Source organism: Solea senegalensis, linkage group LG6 (assembly GCF_019176455.1).
Source record: "Solea senegalensis isolate Sse05_10M linkage group LG6, IFAPA_SoseM_1, whole genome shotgun sequence".
Lineage (NCBI taxonomy): Eukaryota > Metazoa > Chordata > Actinopteri > Pleuronectiformes > Soleidae > Solea > Solea senegalensis.
This window is the reverse complement of record NC_058026.1, coordinates 9,942,970-9,958,075: the sequence shown is the minus strand read 5'-3', so window position 1 is coordinate 9,958,075 and position 15,106 is coordinate 9,942,970. Positions and strand designations below refer to the sequence as shown.

Here is a 15,106-nt window from a genome sequence, read left to right as displayed (position 1 = left end):
TTTTTGAAGAAAAAAACAACAACCAAAACGTCACTCAACGTTCTTGATTGATTTTGTGGGCGTGGACGTGCGCGTGGCCGACCGTTTTGGATGCTGCATTCAGGTGTTCAGTAGTTTGACGAGGTAGCCAATTGTAAAGGTAAGGTTAACGTCACAAATGTGAACAAATGTTTCTGGTTGGTGGGATTAATGTTGGCCTCTTGTAGCGGTACACCTCTGAGTCGACTTCCCCTAAACTTTATGTGACTGCTGGCTATGAACAAGGCACTGGCACCTAACCAGCCTTTCGCCAATAAGCCGAATAGCCGTTAGCTATTAGCCAACGCCCACGTTGTCCAACCGTTAAGCGTCCAACAAATCATTCACCCAGTCTTAACGTCTATTATATGTTGTTACTAACTGTGGAACGATTTTCGAGTTTGAGAACGATTAAAAAAACCAAAAAAAAAACTCTCTTTCACAGCTCAGGCAAGTGTTTTTTGATAAACCAATGCTATATGGATGTTGGTGGCGTTTTCTATATTTAGTCATTCTTTACATTTCTTTCTTCTCTGTTTACTGCGTTTCTTATTTTGTTGTTTGTGAATCTAAACAGTACAACTGTCCTGAATATCCTGGCTAGGGCTGAACTAGCGATTTCACATCAAATTTGCAATTTGAAGTAATGCAATTAGCAAATTAGTTGAGGCCGAATGTGATTTTTTTTTTTGGGGCTTAAGTTGTGATACAATTTTTAAATGGTAAAACGTTCATCTCATTAGGTTCGTATAGTAAATGATCCTTCATGTAAATCTGTTACACAGTTGATATTGAACTGCAGTTTAACTTAAATAATAATTATAGTGAGAATCAAACTGCAATATTTGGCAGAGAGAAGGCACTCGACTTTTTATCTTTTGACTAAAATAAAATGTCTCACATTTATCCAGGTCTTTCTGATGCATTTTTACTTTTCTATGTTCAATTATTTTTAATGTCCAATTTTCTTTCTGTTTCAGTGTGCATTTAACAGGATGTCGGACAGCGAGTCTGTCAAGAAAATGTTGCGGTCAGTACTTCTGTCCAGCAAGGGCGGTGTGTCTTTAAACAGCCTCCACTCAGAGTACCGCTCACTGTGTGGAGAGAGCATCCCGCTAAATAAGCTGGGCTACTCAAACCTTGAGGACTTTCTTAAAAGTATCCCCTCTGTGGTCCGGATGGAGTACCGCATGGGCGAGGTGAGGGCTCTTTTTATTATTTTCACTGATGTCAACTAAATTTTTATATGTGCTGATTTTTCACGGCACAGTCTTTTAGGACCCTACACTGATCTGGTTTTAACCTCTGTCCTGAGTGATCCAATCAAATTGCGGACAACGTCTTGAAACACCCAATGCAACCTTAGTACGTCCACAGATTCCATCAAAAAAAAACACATTTTGAAGTGGTTTGGGTATGCATGTGGCCACATTTTTGAGCATGCAAATCCATCCTCATAACAGATTAGACATTTATTTATTTATTTCGAACATGTAAAAACAAAACAAACAAAAGAAAACAAATGCAGATTAACATTCCACCTCATTGGTACACAAGACATCACACCTCAGCTGATGTCCTCTATCCGATGTAGCCACCGTTACAGCATTTTAGTTATTTTATGTGACAGCGGTGTGAGAGGGCTTTGATTTACTCGTTTCTCCTGACTCTTTTTTTTTCTCTCTTTACTTGTCACATACAATTACATTTAAGTTTTTAGCAGACATGCTTATACATGTGACAGGCAGACACTGTCAGATATTTTTAAATACATGATGCATGTGGGCACAGGAGATTCGTCAAGGATGCATTTTAATGTCAGGTGTGAACCGTCAAACTGAACACTGTCCACATGTTAAAAGTGTAATGATGATTCTCTGTAGATGATATGCTTCGCCGGGGTGTCTGAAGAGACGGCCAGCATTGCAGAGCTGGTGGCCAGACAGAAGAGCTCCAAGAAATCTGGCCACTCCCAAGTTGTCAACTGCAGAATGAGATTCAAACCCTCCAACCCGTACATGCTCAACAGTAGGAGACACTTGTTACAAATGCATTTAAGGATTACAAACACATTTTAGTCCCCATCCCAAGTGTTAAATTGGTCTGTAGGATTCTTTATTTGGGATAGAAGGTGACATAAAGCACAGTGCAATAGTCTCAGGGCACCACCAGCTTGTTGTTTTTACAGGTTCTAGAGCGTGACCAGAAATCTTTCGAGTGCGACACAAAATTGTTTTGGGTTTGTATGGCTACGCCTTGGCCTTTAATTTGTAATCTATCTGCACAGTAGGCTTCAAATGAGACAAACTTTTATCTACACCATATCCTTATTTACATTAATTTACACAAGCATCAATGTATATGGGAAATGAGGCAACCCTTATAATTGTGGTGCTGAAGGTGGTCATTAAAACTATAAAGCTCATGGTGGCCTAAAGGCTTTTGCACAGTACTGTGTAATTCTTCAAAACCTGGTTCCTCATCATTTGTCAAACCTTACTGTTTATGATTCCACCATGATTTTTCTTTACTGTAACCTGACATTATCTCTCTCTTTCTATACATACAGTGAGACCTAAGTCCTCCCTCCGCCAGCCTTCAGCTGCTGGTGCCTCGAACCGGCCAGCAAACCGTTCTTGGTCTTATGGAGGGTTCAGTGCATCAGGAGACTACAGGTAGATATTATTTGCATTACAAATGTAAAAAATGTTTAGCCACAAATCTGGAGTGATGTGATTGTGTTCAAACCTTTTGAAACTGCAGTCTATGGACAATTGTATGATTTATAGTTTCATATATTTAGCTCATTTTAATTGCCTTATGATATGACACAAAAAAGCTTTCCTTGTGTTGTGTCCAAACATCAGGCAGCTGGACCAAAGGTTAAGTGCCATCACACCTGTTGAACACAGACAACCAGCTCCTCAACCTGCTGTGAAACCATGTGTCATGCCTAACAGGTGAACAATACCAAAGTTACCAAAGTCACCAAAGTCCATCCATTTTCTAACGCTTTATACTCCACATGAGGGTCACGGGGGGCGCTCAGCTGACATACTGTATAAATGTACACCACCATACAACTGTTTTGACTTAATCTTGTATCTTGAACTAAACTACCGTTATTGTTTTGGGAAGCCTGTGGTACGCAAGCTTCCACTGGTGGTCCTGTACTACTGGTATATACAGTCCTGTACCCTGTATATACCAGGGTATGTGATCAGAGTGGAGCTGAGGATTTTTGAACCGTGCATTTAATATTAAACTGCGTAGAACCTTATCTCTCGCTCCATCTCAATCTAATTCACTATACCAGTGCCTGAAGAATAAGTGAGGAAGACAAGGATGATAAGAGAACAAATCTTATTGGTAACAACTCTGCCTCCTGTGAAAAATCCCTAGCTGACTTTGCTCAGTATATTTACACCACTGTATTTTAACGTAGGTGATAATGGTGTTCACATTGAGAGCTCATTATTTTCTTAGGTGGTACTTGGTATAAAAATTGAACCACTGCTTTAAAGTGTGTTGTTTTACAGAAGAGAGAACAGCTCAGAAAATGGCCAGAAACCTCAAGGTATGTTGCTTTCTCTTGATTTGTTTCCTAATTTATTTTGCTAAGTTTTATCTATATCGGTATTTAACTATAACATTAATATAGTTAGACTTATTCAAATATATATTGTGTATTACTTATATATACATTCATTATCCTTAACACTAATTCAAAAGAACAGCTCAGTTGTCATCTTCTCCTGCAGCCCAACCTTGCTAGGTCTGTGTTTTCCTTTTTAAGGTTAACTAGCAATAATAATTAGTTGGCCAGATTTATTATTTCATGTCATGCTGTTTTGTCAGTTGGTGGTGGTAATCATCTGAATTCACTAGGAACCAAAATTAGGATGTATGGAGCCGTTCTGGCTCATAAAACAGATAACTGCTGAAAAACAGATGTTTTCTGGCTTTCTAGATTGTAATTAACACAAACAATTTTCAAACAATAATAAATTGACACGGAAACATTGTACAGTTGTTTATTTTAGTAGCAGTGTGTTGAATGTCATGTTCAGATCTTTATGCTTTTTAAAGTGCCTTGTCTACCCAGTGAATGAGATTCAAATTAATCATGTTTATGTTTTTGTTACCTAAACATGACATTGCATTACACTGTGGTAGCTGCTTACACCAATTTACATTTGTGCACAATGTCAAATTATATCAAGCACTGACTGTAAGAGTTGAGAAAGAGTTGTAGAATGAGCTATAAGGATCAAGTGTAGGTCAAGTTGTAATTGGATGATGCACAGCCTAAAAAGTGATCACAAACAGTTACTGTATTAGTTTAGCTAGATTTGTTCATCCTGGGTTTGTTCCTGGTGTTTACAGTTCCTTTTTTAATTTCTGATTTTTTTTCAATTGCAGAGTTTTCACTGATATGAGAATTTGTTAGCATTTCTACCTTCCTCTCAATTTTTCAGATAATTCCCCACAACGAGCCTCCAGACCCAACCAATCCCAGGTATGCTGTAATGACTTCACAGTTTAGATAGTATGTGTTGCAGATACCATTCTATTGAATTATTTTGAACAGCAATTAATAATGCACATTATTTTTATAGTTATGCACATAACATTTTCTAACAGGTCTGTTTAGGAGTTTTTGTTCTTGTGTCTTTATGTTCATGCTTTATTTTTGTTATTCATTAAAAAATGTTTACACCAAAATGGCATACGTAGTAAAGCATGCTTTCAGTGACAATTTGTGAATTTTTTCCACACAGTCTGGTCTGTATGACAAGGATCTTGTGCAGAGCAGAATAACTCAACTTCTAGGAAAGTTCTGCTGTGGAGTGTGGTTGTCAAAAATACCAGAGGTCTACAGTGCTATGTTCAATCAGAAGCTCCACCCTCAAGTAATTGTTGACCTGGAAAAGTGGACCCACATTTGCATGGTGAGACTGTACCACAGCAACGTGCTTTTAACTCTGATGTATTTGAATCAAATACAAACACGTAGAGCCCCCACGGTGATGTAGTGGTTAGCACTCTCGCCTTGCAGCGAGCAGACCTGGGTTCGAGACCCGGTTGGAACAAGGGCCTTTCTGTATGGAGTTTGCATGTTCTCCCTGTGTGTGCGTGGGTTCTCTCCGGGTTCTCCGGCTTCCTCCCACAGTCCAAAAACATGCAATGTGGGGATTAGGTGAATTGGACACTCTAAATTGACCATAGGAGTGAGTGTGAGAGTGATTGTTTGTCTCTAGCTGTGTGTGGCCCTGCGATGGACTGGCGAACTGTCCAGGGTGTACCCCGCCTATCGCCCGATGTAGCTGAGATTGGCACAGCACCCCCCCGCGACCCTCTGGTGGAGGATAAAGTGGTTAGATGATGACTGACTGACAAACACGTAGAATGTCTGTTGTTCCATTTTTTTCCTCTTTGAAATGGTTCCATTTATATTTGATTAGGTATACAACAATTAATCAACAATAATCAATGCAAACAAAGTTAATTATCACCTGTTGGTTATGTTTTTGTCTATGTTCCATGTCTTTTTTTGGGCTTTGGAGCCAAACAACATGCTATTTTACAGAGTAAGTCATCTCACTCTTTACCGGTCTCTTCTGAGAGGGACACATGGACGACAGTTGCTTCCACGTGCTACTTTTCAGATGTTGTGATTGTCTGCTCAGGAAGACAGTTGACCTTGTTTCCGTTGTTATTATGAACACCATATCTACTAGTGTCTTTTTGATGAGCAAGTGGGCATGGATTCAGGCCAAATTGTGCGCATAGCACCCTCTGCTGGACATTTGGTAGTTACTTCATTCTGATGGGTTTCTAATCTGTATATTTTGAACTTCAGTGGGTTTTCCTCCGATAAGCCGATTAATCGTTGAAATAATCAATGACTGCTGAACTATCAAAATAGTCGTGAGTTGCACTCTTAGATTTTATCTATATGGAATCATCAATTATTCAAACTTTTTTTTTTGCTTGTTTCCCCATCTGGTCTTAGGTGGAGCAGTCATCCTGCAACAACCGAGCTGAACAACTACTCTTCCCTCCTCTGCCCCAAAAGCCCCCAATTGTTCCTAGAACAAACATCAGCAACTCCTGTCCAACATCACCCACTAATTCATGTGCCAGCATCACAAGAAGTTCTACAGCTCCATCAACACCTGAAGAAGCCTTTCCCCCTCTTTTCCCTGTTCCTAAACCTAGGGTTTCCCCCAAATATCCCTTGGCTAAGCCCACTTTTGTTTTCCCGCCACAGCCTGTTTCTGCCTCTCCAGTTAGGCAGTTTTCCTCTGTGACGCTGCGCAGCCCTGTCCGTAACCCAGCTCTTTCTCCCCAACTGCCCTCACCTTTAACTCCTCCTGTGAGCGGATGCAAAGATAATCCTAATTTGACTAAAACTACCCAGAAAGTTTCTCAGCCTCTTGCCCAACCACAGTCTTCCGCTTCAACAGCCAATGCTTCTGTGCTTGTGTCCTCCCACCGTCAACCAGACCTTGATATTTTACCCCTTTTGAAAGTTACCTTTTCCCCTTCTTCTGATCCTTCCCCAGTCTCAAAATCTTCTGCTGACACCTTGTCAGCTGAGGTGTGCCAGAGAATAAAGGAGCTGCTGTCCAAGTACAGCCAAGGATTGTGGGCACATGCTTTGCCTAAACTGTTCATGGAGACATACAAGGTGCCATTTCCTGAATACATACTGGAAAACTTATCACTTCTGTTGGATATGTGCTCTGTGGAGTACTCCGTGACCCATGGCAAGAAGAAGGTAAGTGAATGAGATGGCACAGTGTGCAGCAGGGCACAAGTTAGAGTAACAGTACAATAAATCACCTTGAAAGATAAAGCCAACTCTTGAGGGGTTCTCCCACTTAATATTTTTGTTAATGTGTCTTTTATTGTATTTCCCTGTGGTTAGGCCATCCTGTATAACAGAACAGACATGGAAGCCACAGATGGCCAAGAAAGCAAGCTGTGCAGAAGTCATCCCCTACCCTCTGGTCTCGAGGTCCTGAGCCCTATGATTCCTCCCCGTCTGGTTCCTCCCTCAGAGCAGTATCCCTCAGTGCTAGTTACTGATGCGAAGAGCAGCAATTCTGTTACTATAAGGTATCTTATATCTCATCTCTATGCTTAACATTGTCACTGATTCCTAAAATAGTATCATTTTCAATATGTAGGTCACAGAACAGTTATCTTACCGATCACAAAATAATAAAAGGTTTTAGTAGGATAAAGAATAATCCATGTGCCCCTATTGTGTCAGATGCTCACATGTGTCTTTAAGTATTATATTATATTAATTTATTTTAAGATATCTGGATTTTAATCCCAGTGTTTCTACACAACACTATCAGACTCACTAAATTTAGAAAAACAAAAACAAACAAGCTAATATTATGTAATAGGACAATTTAGGTTACTGTTTTTAATATACTATGCCATGTATAGTTTGTAAAAGGCTGAAAAATGTTGCCAGGTATGTGGGTGAAAACTACTCCAATGCTCAGGAGGCCATGGAGGATGTAATGCGATCGTTCTACAGCCAAGGCTCCGCCAACCATCCTGTATCTAACCCAGTCATTGGTCAGCTGGTAGCAGTCAGAGGAGAGGATGGAGATGAGCTGGCCAGAGCCCAAGTCATGGAACTTATGGCCCTCAACAAAGTCAAGGTACATTTTTCTATTGGGTCACTCACTCATTTTCCTCAAATTGAGTTTCCTCAAAACTCAATTTGTTTATGCGCAAAAGCTTATTTAAATTTGTTGTGGTTAAAAATCATCATTTAAGTTATAGGAATGATTCTTTGGCACATCATAGTCTCTTTAGTTCAGAAAAGCAGCCTTTGAATTGTGGCTTGGCTTCTTTGTTGGAAGAAGATGTCTTGTAGCAACAGTATGTGTCAGTGTGTCTGCAGAAAATGTGTTGGGTTTTTTTGTCTGTCAGGTGTACCATGTGGACTATGGATTTTCTGTGGAAACAAGTTGGACTAATCTGATGGAGCTGCACCAGGATTTCCTCTCTCTGCCCTTCCAGGCTACTAATGTTAGACTTGCAGGTATGTGCCAGATCAGGTAATGAGTTAACACCTTTATTTGTTATTCATCCGATGTTGGTGAACGACCTTTACATCTGCTAATATCATTTTAGTAAGACATCAACATGTCTGAATCTTTCTCTCACTTCCATTGTTTTGTTCTTCAGGTTTAGAGACTTTCAGCTCACATGCCATGGTCCTGTCCTATCTGGACAAGTTGGCAGTTGGAAAGATCCTGCTGATTGAGACCTTAGAGCCATGTCAACAGATGGAGATGCCACTGGTAGTGTTGTACGATACCTCACAGGATGATGACATCAACATTAACTCTGCCTGCCTCAAGTCTCTGCAGGATAAAACCATGGACAACCCTCTGACTGTAAGTTTGGCTTTAATCACATGTGAATTGGGATACAGAGTTAGACAGCAAAGTTTCTATGCTCCAGTTAGATAGCGGTATACTGGTTGTTGACATAAGATGAGTGTGACTGATGTTCAGAACCATAGCTTTGGTGTTAACATGTTGAGATGTGGTTGTTGCTTTTTGTTGTTTAAACATTAACTACCTTCACTAACGTAAGTATCCTCCTTGAGTCATAGCACAAGATAAACCTTCATGAAAACCGAATGGGAAGACTAAAGTATAAGAAAAGCAGCATCTTATGACCCACTATTCTACAAATAAAAATGAATGTTTCCATTTCTTTTCTGTTGCCTGTAGGTAAATGTTACCTACCAGGACGTGTGTGTCACAAATGTGTGTGCAGATGGCAGTATCTGCTGCCAGCTGCCCTGCAGAGGGACAGCAAGACTCAGCAAGTTACTGAAGGAAACGGAGGCCTTCTTCATCTCACAGGTAGACTTGAGTACAAAAATGCCTCACTTGCTGCTGCTCTACTACCTCTGTTTTAATCTGTTGGAGAACAATACAAGTTTATACTGATTGTATACAGAGTTGTCAGTCTAGTTTTCAGGTGTCCTCAGTGGTTGCCTTGAAGCAGAGAGATGCTGCTACCTTTCATGATACTGCACAAGTTTAATATTACAGATAAGACACAACTTTACCTGCAGTATGCTCACTCTTTCTCCTTTATTTGGCCATCTGCTTTGTCCTTGGTGATTACCATGACTGTCTTGTATTCAGTGTTTTACACATTGTATTTCCAAAAGCAGCTGCATTTTCTATCGTATCCATTTCTAGTTTTTCCCTTTTATTTCATATTTATATCATTGATTGTTGCTTCTAGATGACATCTGAGTCCCTGGTGTCCAGACCTTTCAGTGGCAAGTTCTGTTTAGCCCGTTACAAAGAAAAGTGGTCCAGAGCTGAGGTAAGATCAGAAGCATAAAGATGTATTTTCTTGAGAAGTTTAAAAATGATTGTTGTAGACATTGAATTTTAAGATTTTGTGTTTGATCACATGATTTACTTTAATTTCTTTGGCGTCCACTTGTGGTGTTCCTGGTGTGTACAGATAACCAACATGTACAACAACAGAGTATTGGAGATCCTCTTCATTGACTTGGGTATCCTTGCAACAGTGGAAGTGACTGATCTCCGAGAGATCCCCCCTCCTTTACTGAAAGACTTTGCCATCATCCCACCACAGGTCAGATGTTTTTATGTAATTAGTTATGTCGGGTTATGTATGAGACAAACAGCAAAGCACTGCATAAAAAAACTTTGTTTCAAAAGATGCTAATGGTGTACAGTGTCTGATCTCCCCAGGCTGTCAAATGTTGCCTGGCTGACCTCAAAGCTCCAGAGGGAGACTGGAGCCCAGAGGCTCTTCTGTGGTTGAAGGAGGCTGTGCTTGGCTCTGAAGACTGCAGAATGAAGGTTGCAAACTGTTACACATGCAACACATGGCTACGTAAAACTTCTTACCCCATTGACTGATCATTTTAAAACAAGGCTTTGTTAAAAGACTGATAGAAAGGAATGTTTACAGGCTGCACAGTAGCTTAAATAGCTCAGGTTATGTTATGGGGCTTTTCCATTATACACTTCTAGCATGACTCAACACCTTTTGTGCTGTTCCATCAGGGATAGTACCTGGTACCTGGTGCTTTTTTTTAGTACCTGCTCCAGCGAGGTCCCAAGCGAGTCGATAGTAACAAGCATTTTACTGCAGTGTGAACTATGCAACATGCTGACCTGTCTGTATGATTTTGTATCTCTCTTGACTGTACATGTCCAATTTTAGATCTTGAAACTAGAAGATCGCAAAGGGGACAAGCTGGTCTACGTGTACCTCTTTGTCGGTGCTGATGGCCAAGACCTGGACAACAGCATCAACCATCAGCTGGCTCATTCAGAGTTGTGGCTGAAAGTTAAAGCACAGAACACCACCACAGTCAACAACAGTAACGGTAATATGGATACTGCTAATGCTAGACAGAGACGTACCTTTTTGTGTTACCAACTGCTACCATCATGTGTTTGTGGTGTGGTTTCAAGCACATTGACTTTGAAAACACCTTCAGCTTCAGGAGGTTTATCATGCATCTGTGCTTTCTAATTGCCAAGGTCTCAGTTCCCTAGTGGAGAAGTTGACTCTGTGCAGCTCTGTACCGGACCGTGGTGTAATGGCTTTGATGCAGCCTTGCCACAGAATAAGAGAAACTTCTCTCCCAGATACGACTGCAAAAAATGGGAAGCAGCCACTTCCATTACCTCCCCTACTGGAGCTCCCCCAGGTGTGTGGAGAATTGACCCAATATCTAAACAAACAATATCTATGCTACCTACTCATCATTTAAATTTGTGAATCAGCATGTTTGTAAATTTCTAAGTTGAAGCAAAATGTTGCATTCTGGCAGTCTGAATACAATATCAACTCTACTATTCCTCCACTGTGAGATACCAGCACAAACTGACAAGTAGTGTAAGGCATGTAAGTCATAATTTCTTTGGTGTCCATTTTATTTTGACTGAAACAAAGTAAACATTTTTATGCAAAGACACAAGGAAAAACAACAATTTCGATCAAAAGATAACACATCAAAAGGAATGGGACAGAGCAAAAATCTCATCTTGTCTTATCTCCCCCTTTTTTGCTTTAACAATATCCTGTCTGTTTAAAAAAAAAAAAAACTTAGCGATTTCCATTGTCCATCCAGGCATCCATCTTAATCACATCAGTCAACAAATACAATAACAGGACAATCATTACAAGCACAGCAGCAGCTACTCACTTTCTAATGTTATTTGATCTTAAAATTACCACCAAAACCTACACATGCCCTTTCGTAAAATTCACCTCTTTCTCCTCCTTTCAGCCTGGTCAGAATATGGATGTGTTTGTGCCAGTGGCCTGTCACCCCAGTCACTTTGTGCTGCAGCCATGGCAGGACCTGCATAGGCTAACGGTGTTGTTGGGGGAGATGATCCTCTATTATAACCAAATGTCGAGGACTGACGCGACCATGAACGTTCAGAGAGGAGACATCTGTGCTGCCAAAATAGACAAGAAGTAAGTGATGTTTCCACTCCTTGAAAATCTGTGGTTCATACTGTACAAACATTACTAACCTACTTGTAAGAGTGTGTTATGTTGTCTTGGTAAGTTATTTTAGTAACCATAACCGGTCAATGCAGTACGAGCTCTCAAATACAAGCACTGCTGCAAACGGTCCATAGTCTTATTTAATATTAAAGCAATTAACTGAAGAAATTGGTGCGTCCAGAGTGATGTGCTCCCATACCTTTTTGATATTTTCGGGGTAAGCAGGTGTTAGATCTGCAGCATCTCCCTGCCATCTCCTGCTGTTCACTACACGTGCGACTCCAAGCTGAGATGGGTAGAAAGCTCCCTGTAAAAAAAAAAAAAATCTGTGTGACGGACAATTAAATTAATTTGTCACTAATTTGACTTATCGTTGCATCCTTAGTAGACCGCCTTGGTTAAAAACAGCTCTGTCTTCCTCCATGCAATTTTCATGCTTTTCAGATGTTACATGTGAAAGGGCCCCAAGTTGCTTTATTGTGATTTGACCCCCAGCGCTGCTGCTTGTCTAATGTTGGGGTAAAGGAATATGAAGAAATTATATGCACACTGCAAAATCTGGTTGTTTGTCTGATGTTTTCTGTGTTGAGCTGTAGGTGACTGGACTTGCTTGAGTTAAGTTGGAGACGTTTCACCTCTCATCCAAGAGAGCTTCTTCAGTTTGAAGTGAGAGGTGAAATGTCTTAAAATGAACTCCGGGCAAGTAGCCTACAGCTAACCACAGAAGATGGCTATGACCTGGATGACCGAGAACTTTCACAGAGACCTCTTGTCTTATGGTTGATGGCTCAATCCATCTCTACATAGCTGGCAGCGGGCTCAGGTGAAGGGGATTCTGGCCAATGGGTTTGTCTCTGTGTACGACCTCGACCACGGCAAACATGATCTGGTCCGTACTAACCTCCTCAAGCCCCTGATAGAAGAGTTCAGACAGCTGCCCTTCCAGGCCATTCCTGCTAAACTGGCAGGTAAGTTGATCTCTGACAGTATTTCTGTGGCCACACTGATCTCATGGTATTAATATTAATTAATTAATATTTAATTTTGTTAAGAATAATACCACAAATTGATGTTTTCAATTGGTCCACAAGCATTTTCCTCAACACTGCTTACTTTCTCAACACTTCGATAAATGCATTAAAATAGTTACTTTGCTCAAAACTGAGTCTCACTCATGATGTTTCCATGCACAGTTAAGTCCATTTAGTTGATCATTATACAAGCATTAGTGAGGAATCAATTTATTGAATGAAGCATATCAGCCTCCATGATTTGAGGCTGTAGTATTACCCTGGATTTCCACTGGACGCGGAACGGCCGCGGAACGGTAGCCGTTGCAAATCGCTTCCATTCTAATCAATGTGAGCATTCCCACCGGCCGCGCTGCGGCGCGGATCAGCAGCGGCCCAGAAGCGGCTCGCCGCGCCGCAGCGCTATCGATAGGAATCAGTTCTATTTTTTCCGTTGCCGCTGCTGAACCTCGTAAATTTCAATGAAGCAGATCGCACAAGACAGGAAGTCCGACACAGTATCAAAGTAAAACACTTCCGCCCCCCTTTCAAAATAAAACACAATACGTTTATTAACTAATTTATTAACTATGTTATTACATTGTCAATACTGCACAGACAATCAGGACATAATGAAACTACATAAAACGAGGCAACTAGAGAAACTGACTAGCAAACTTCCACATGGTAGAAGCACAATATCGAAAATAGATGGCCAGATCAACAGTTGGATCTCGCGTCCGTTCGAGATTATCGCGCGATCTTCCGTGAATACCGCTGGCTCCCAAGGCTCCGCGCCTCTGCCGTAACACGCCCGGTGGGGATTGACGTTTGGGAGAGGACGAAGCAGAACCGCGCCGCGGCCATTCCGCGGCCGTTCCGCGTCCAGTGGAAATCCAGGGTTAGCCCCCTTTTTCCAGTTGAACTGTTACATCACAAACTAAAAACCTAAGCTGGTGGCTAGTAGTTAATATCAGGCGCAATTCTGTGTACCATTACTGAATTTCAAATTTCTTGAAGCTGACAAAGCACAAATTTGGTCTCATCAGTCCAAAAATCCACCGTCTGGATTTTGATACTTTTCTCTCAGTTGTCTACTTGCTTACTTCTGTTATTTCCAGGTCAAAGCACCCAGGTGGGAACTATGAGGAACATGAGCTGAGTGCCTCAGCCAGTTTGGGTTCAGTTGATCTTGAAATGCAATAATAGATTCACTCCTTTTCACATTATCTTGGTGTGTTGGTCCGACTGAGAAATTTGACCGAGTACAATTTTAGTCAGAATAACATGTATTTTAACAGTCCAGTTTTAGGTGGACTCGCAGCTTGCATCAAGAGACCATGAATGAGCATCGATGACGCATAATGGAGCAAGTTGTGTCAACAGTCTTACAACAGATAACCCTGACACTCAGCTCAGTAACTGTCTACAAACCAGTTTTTCTTCTCCCTCATCTGACAGGTGTGTCACAGAACCAGTGGTCAGAAGAAGCCTCCATGTTATTCAGAAACCATGTTGAAAGGCGACCACTAGTAGCCCAGGTGGAGAGTGTGCAGGAGGTGTCGGAAGTTAAAGGTGAGCCGTGGGAGCGTCGACTGACGGTTTATCTTGTGGACACGACACTGGAGGACAAGGACCTTTGGATCCACACCATCATGGCCGACATCGACAGCAAGCTGTCTTCAGCTGCCTAGAATTTCTTTTTGAAATGGATGAGCAAGCGGACTCTGGACCATAAAAGTAAACCTTTATTTTTGAACACTTGGGTGGTTCTCTTATAAACTCTGGTAAATGACACAAATATTCATTTAGACTTTAGGTTCCCTTAGGTTAAGTCATCTGTGTGTTGCATGTGTTTTGACTTTATTGCCCAATTTAATGTTTTGTTTGCTGTTCTTAATGCGTGCAGTGGTATGGCTCATTTTGCACTTAATTTTTCACAACACATTTTTGTTTTATTAATCGAACATAAATGGCTTAATGTCATTCCTCTATGTAAATAGAAAAAAAAGAAAAAGCTGGAGTTATTCTAATGTTTCATTAAAAAAAAAGCTGTTCACGCCAGTTTTTTGTATTAAAATATGGACACAAATGAGGATGTACTTAACCTAAACTCTTTAAAAAAAAAAAGAAAAAAGTGCTCCGGTTAGCATAAGGTGCAACTCAAGGATGATCTACCAGTGAAGTATCATTAGAAAATAAAAACTACAGTATTTTCACACATGCAAGTTAGTGATAATGAATTTGACCTGTGTTTAGCTTATTCTTTTTGTTGAACTCACACAAACGGAGTGCAGGGAATAGTGTGCAGCATTTTATCTGCAACCTGGAAGTAGCATGGGTTGTGTACCTTGCTCAGCTGGCACCTTCTCAGGATTCGACCCAGTGACCCTCCAGTTACCAGCCATATTACCCTCCACCTGGCCATTCAGTAGTTTCATGGGATTAAATTTTCTTCTTCTAAATTGGTTGCACTGATTCTGAAGCTCGACACCAGCCGTTGGAAAAACATTATT

General features: G+C 40.9%; 1 protein-coding gene across 2 annotated transcripts; it reads left to right on the top strand.

The window, feature by feature from the left end:
- Window positions 1-95: 95 nt before the first annotated feature.
- Window positions 96-14,965, top strand: tdrd7a (tudor domain containing 7 a). Of its 2 annotated transcripts, none has more exons than XM_044027665.1 (22): window positions 96-139; window positions 999-1,217; window positions 1,902-2,046; window positions 2,588-2,693; window positions 2,886-2,978; window positions 3,561-3,595; window positions 4,497-4,537; window positions 4,800-4,970; window positions 6,035-6,802; window positions 6,953-7,143; window positions 7,514-7,706; window positions 7,981-8,092; window positions 8,239-8,450; window positions 8,793-8,927; window positions 9,319-9,402; window positions 9,547-9,681; window positions 9,801-9,911; window positions 10,279-10,444; window positions 10,602-10,771; window positions 11,354-11,547; window positions 12,388-12,548; window positions 14,052-14,965. In XM_044027665.1, exons 2-22 carry the CDS (start codon window positions 1,014-1,016, stop codon window positions 14,282-14,284), a joined length of 3,660 nt encoding a protein of 1,219 aa, XP_043883600.1. In that variant the 5' UTR covers window positions 96-139; window positions 999-1,013; the 3' UTR covers window positions 14,285-14,965. The 2 variants fall into 2 exon arrangements, with proteins under 2 accessions (XP_043883600.1, XP_043883599.1); XM_044027664.1 differs by having other exon boundaries at window positions 3,558-3,595.
- The last annotated feature ends 141 nt before the right edge of the window (window positions 14,966-15,106 follow it).

Coding starts and splice junctions, on each gene's coding strand:
- tdrd7a (XM_044027664.1), top strand. CDS start 1,014: ATGTCGGACAGCGAGTCTGTCAAGAAAATGTTGCGGTCAGTACTTCTG. Junction 2,694..2,885: donor AGTGCATCAGGAGACTACAG/GTAGATATTATT, acceptor TCCAAACATCAG/GCAGCTGGACCAAAGGTTAA. Junction 8,451..8,792: donor CCATGGACAACCCTCTGACT/GTAAGTTTGGCT, acceptor TGTTGCCTGTAG/GTAAATGTTACCTACCAGGA.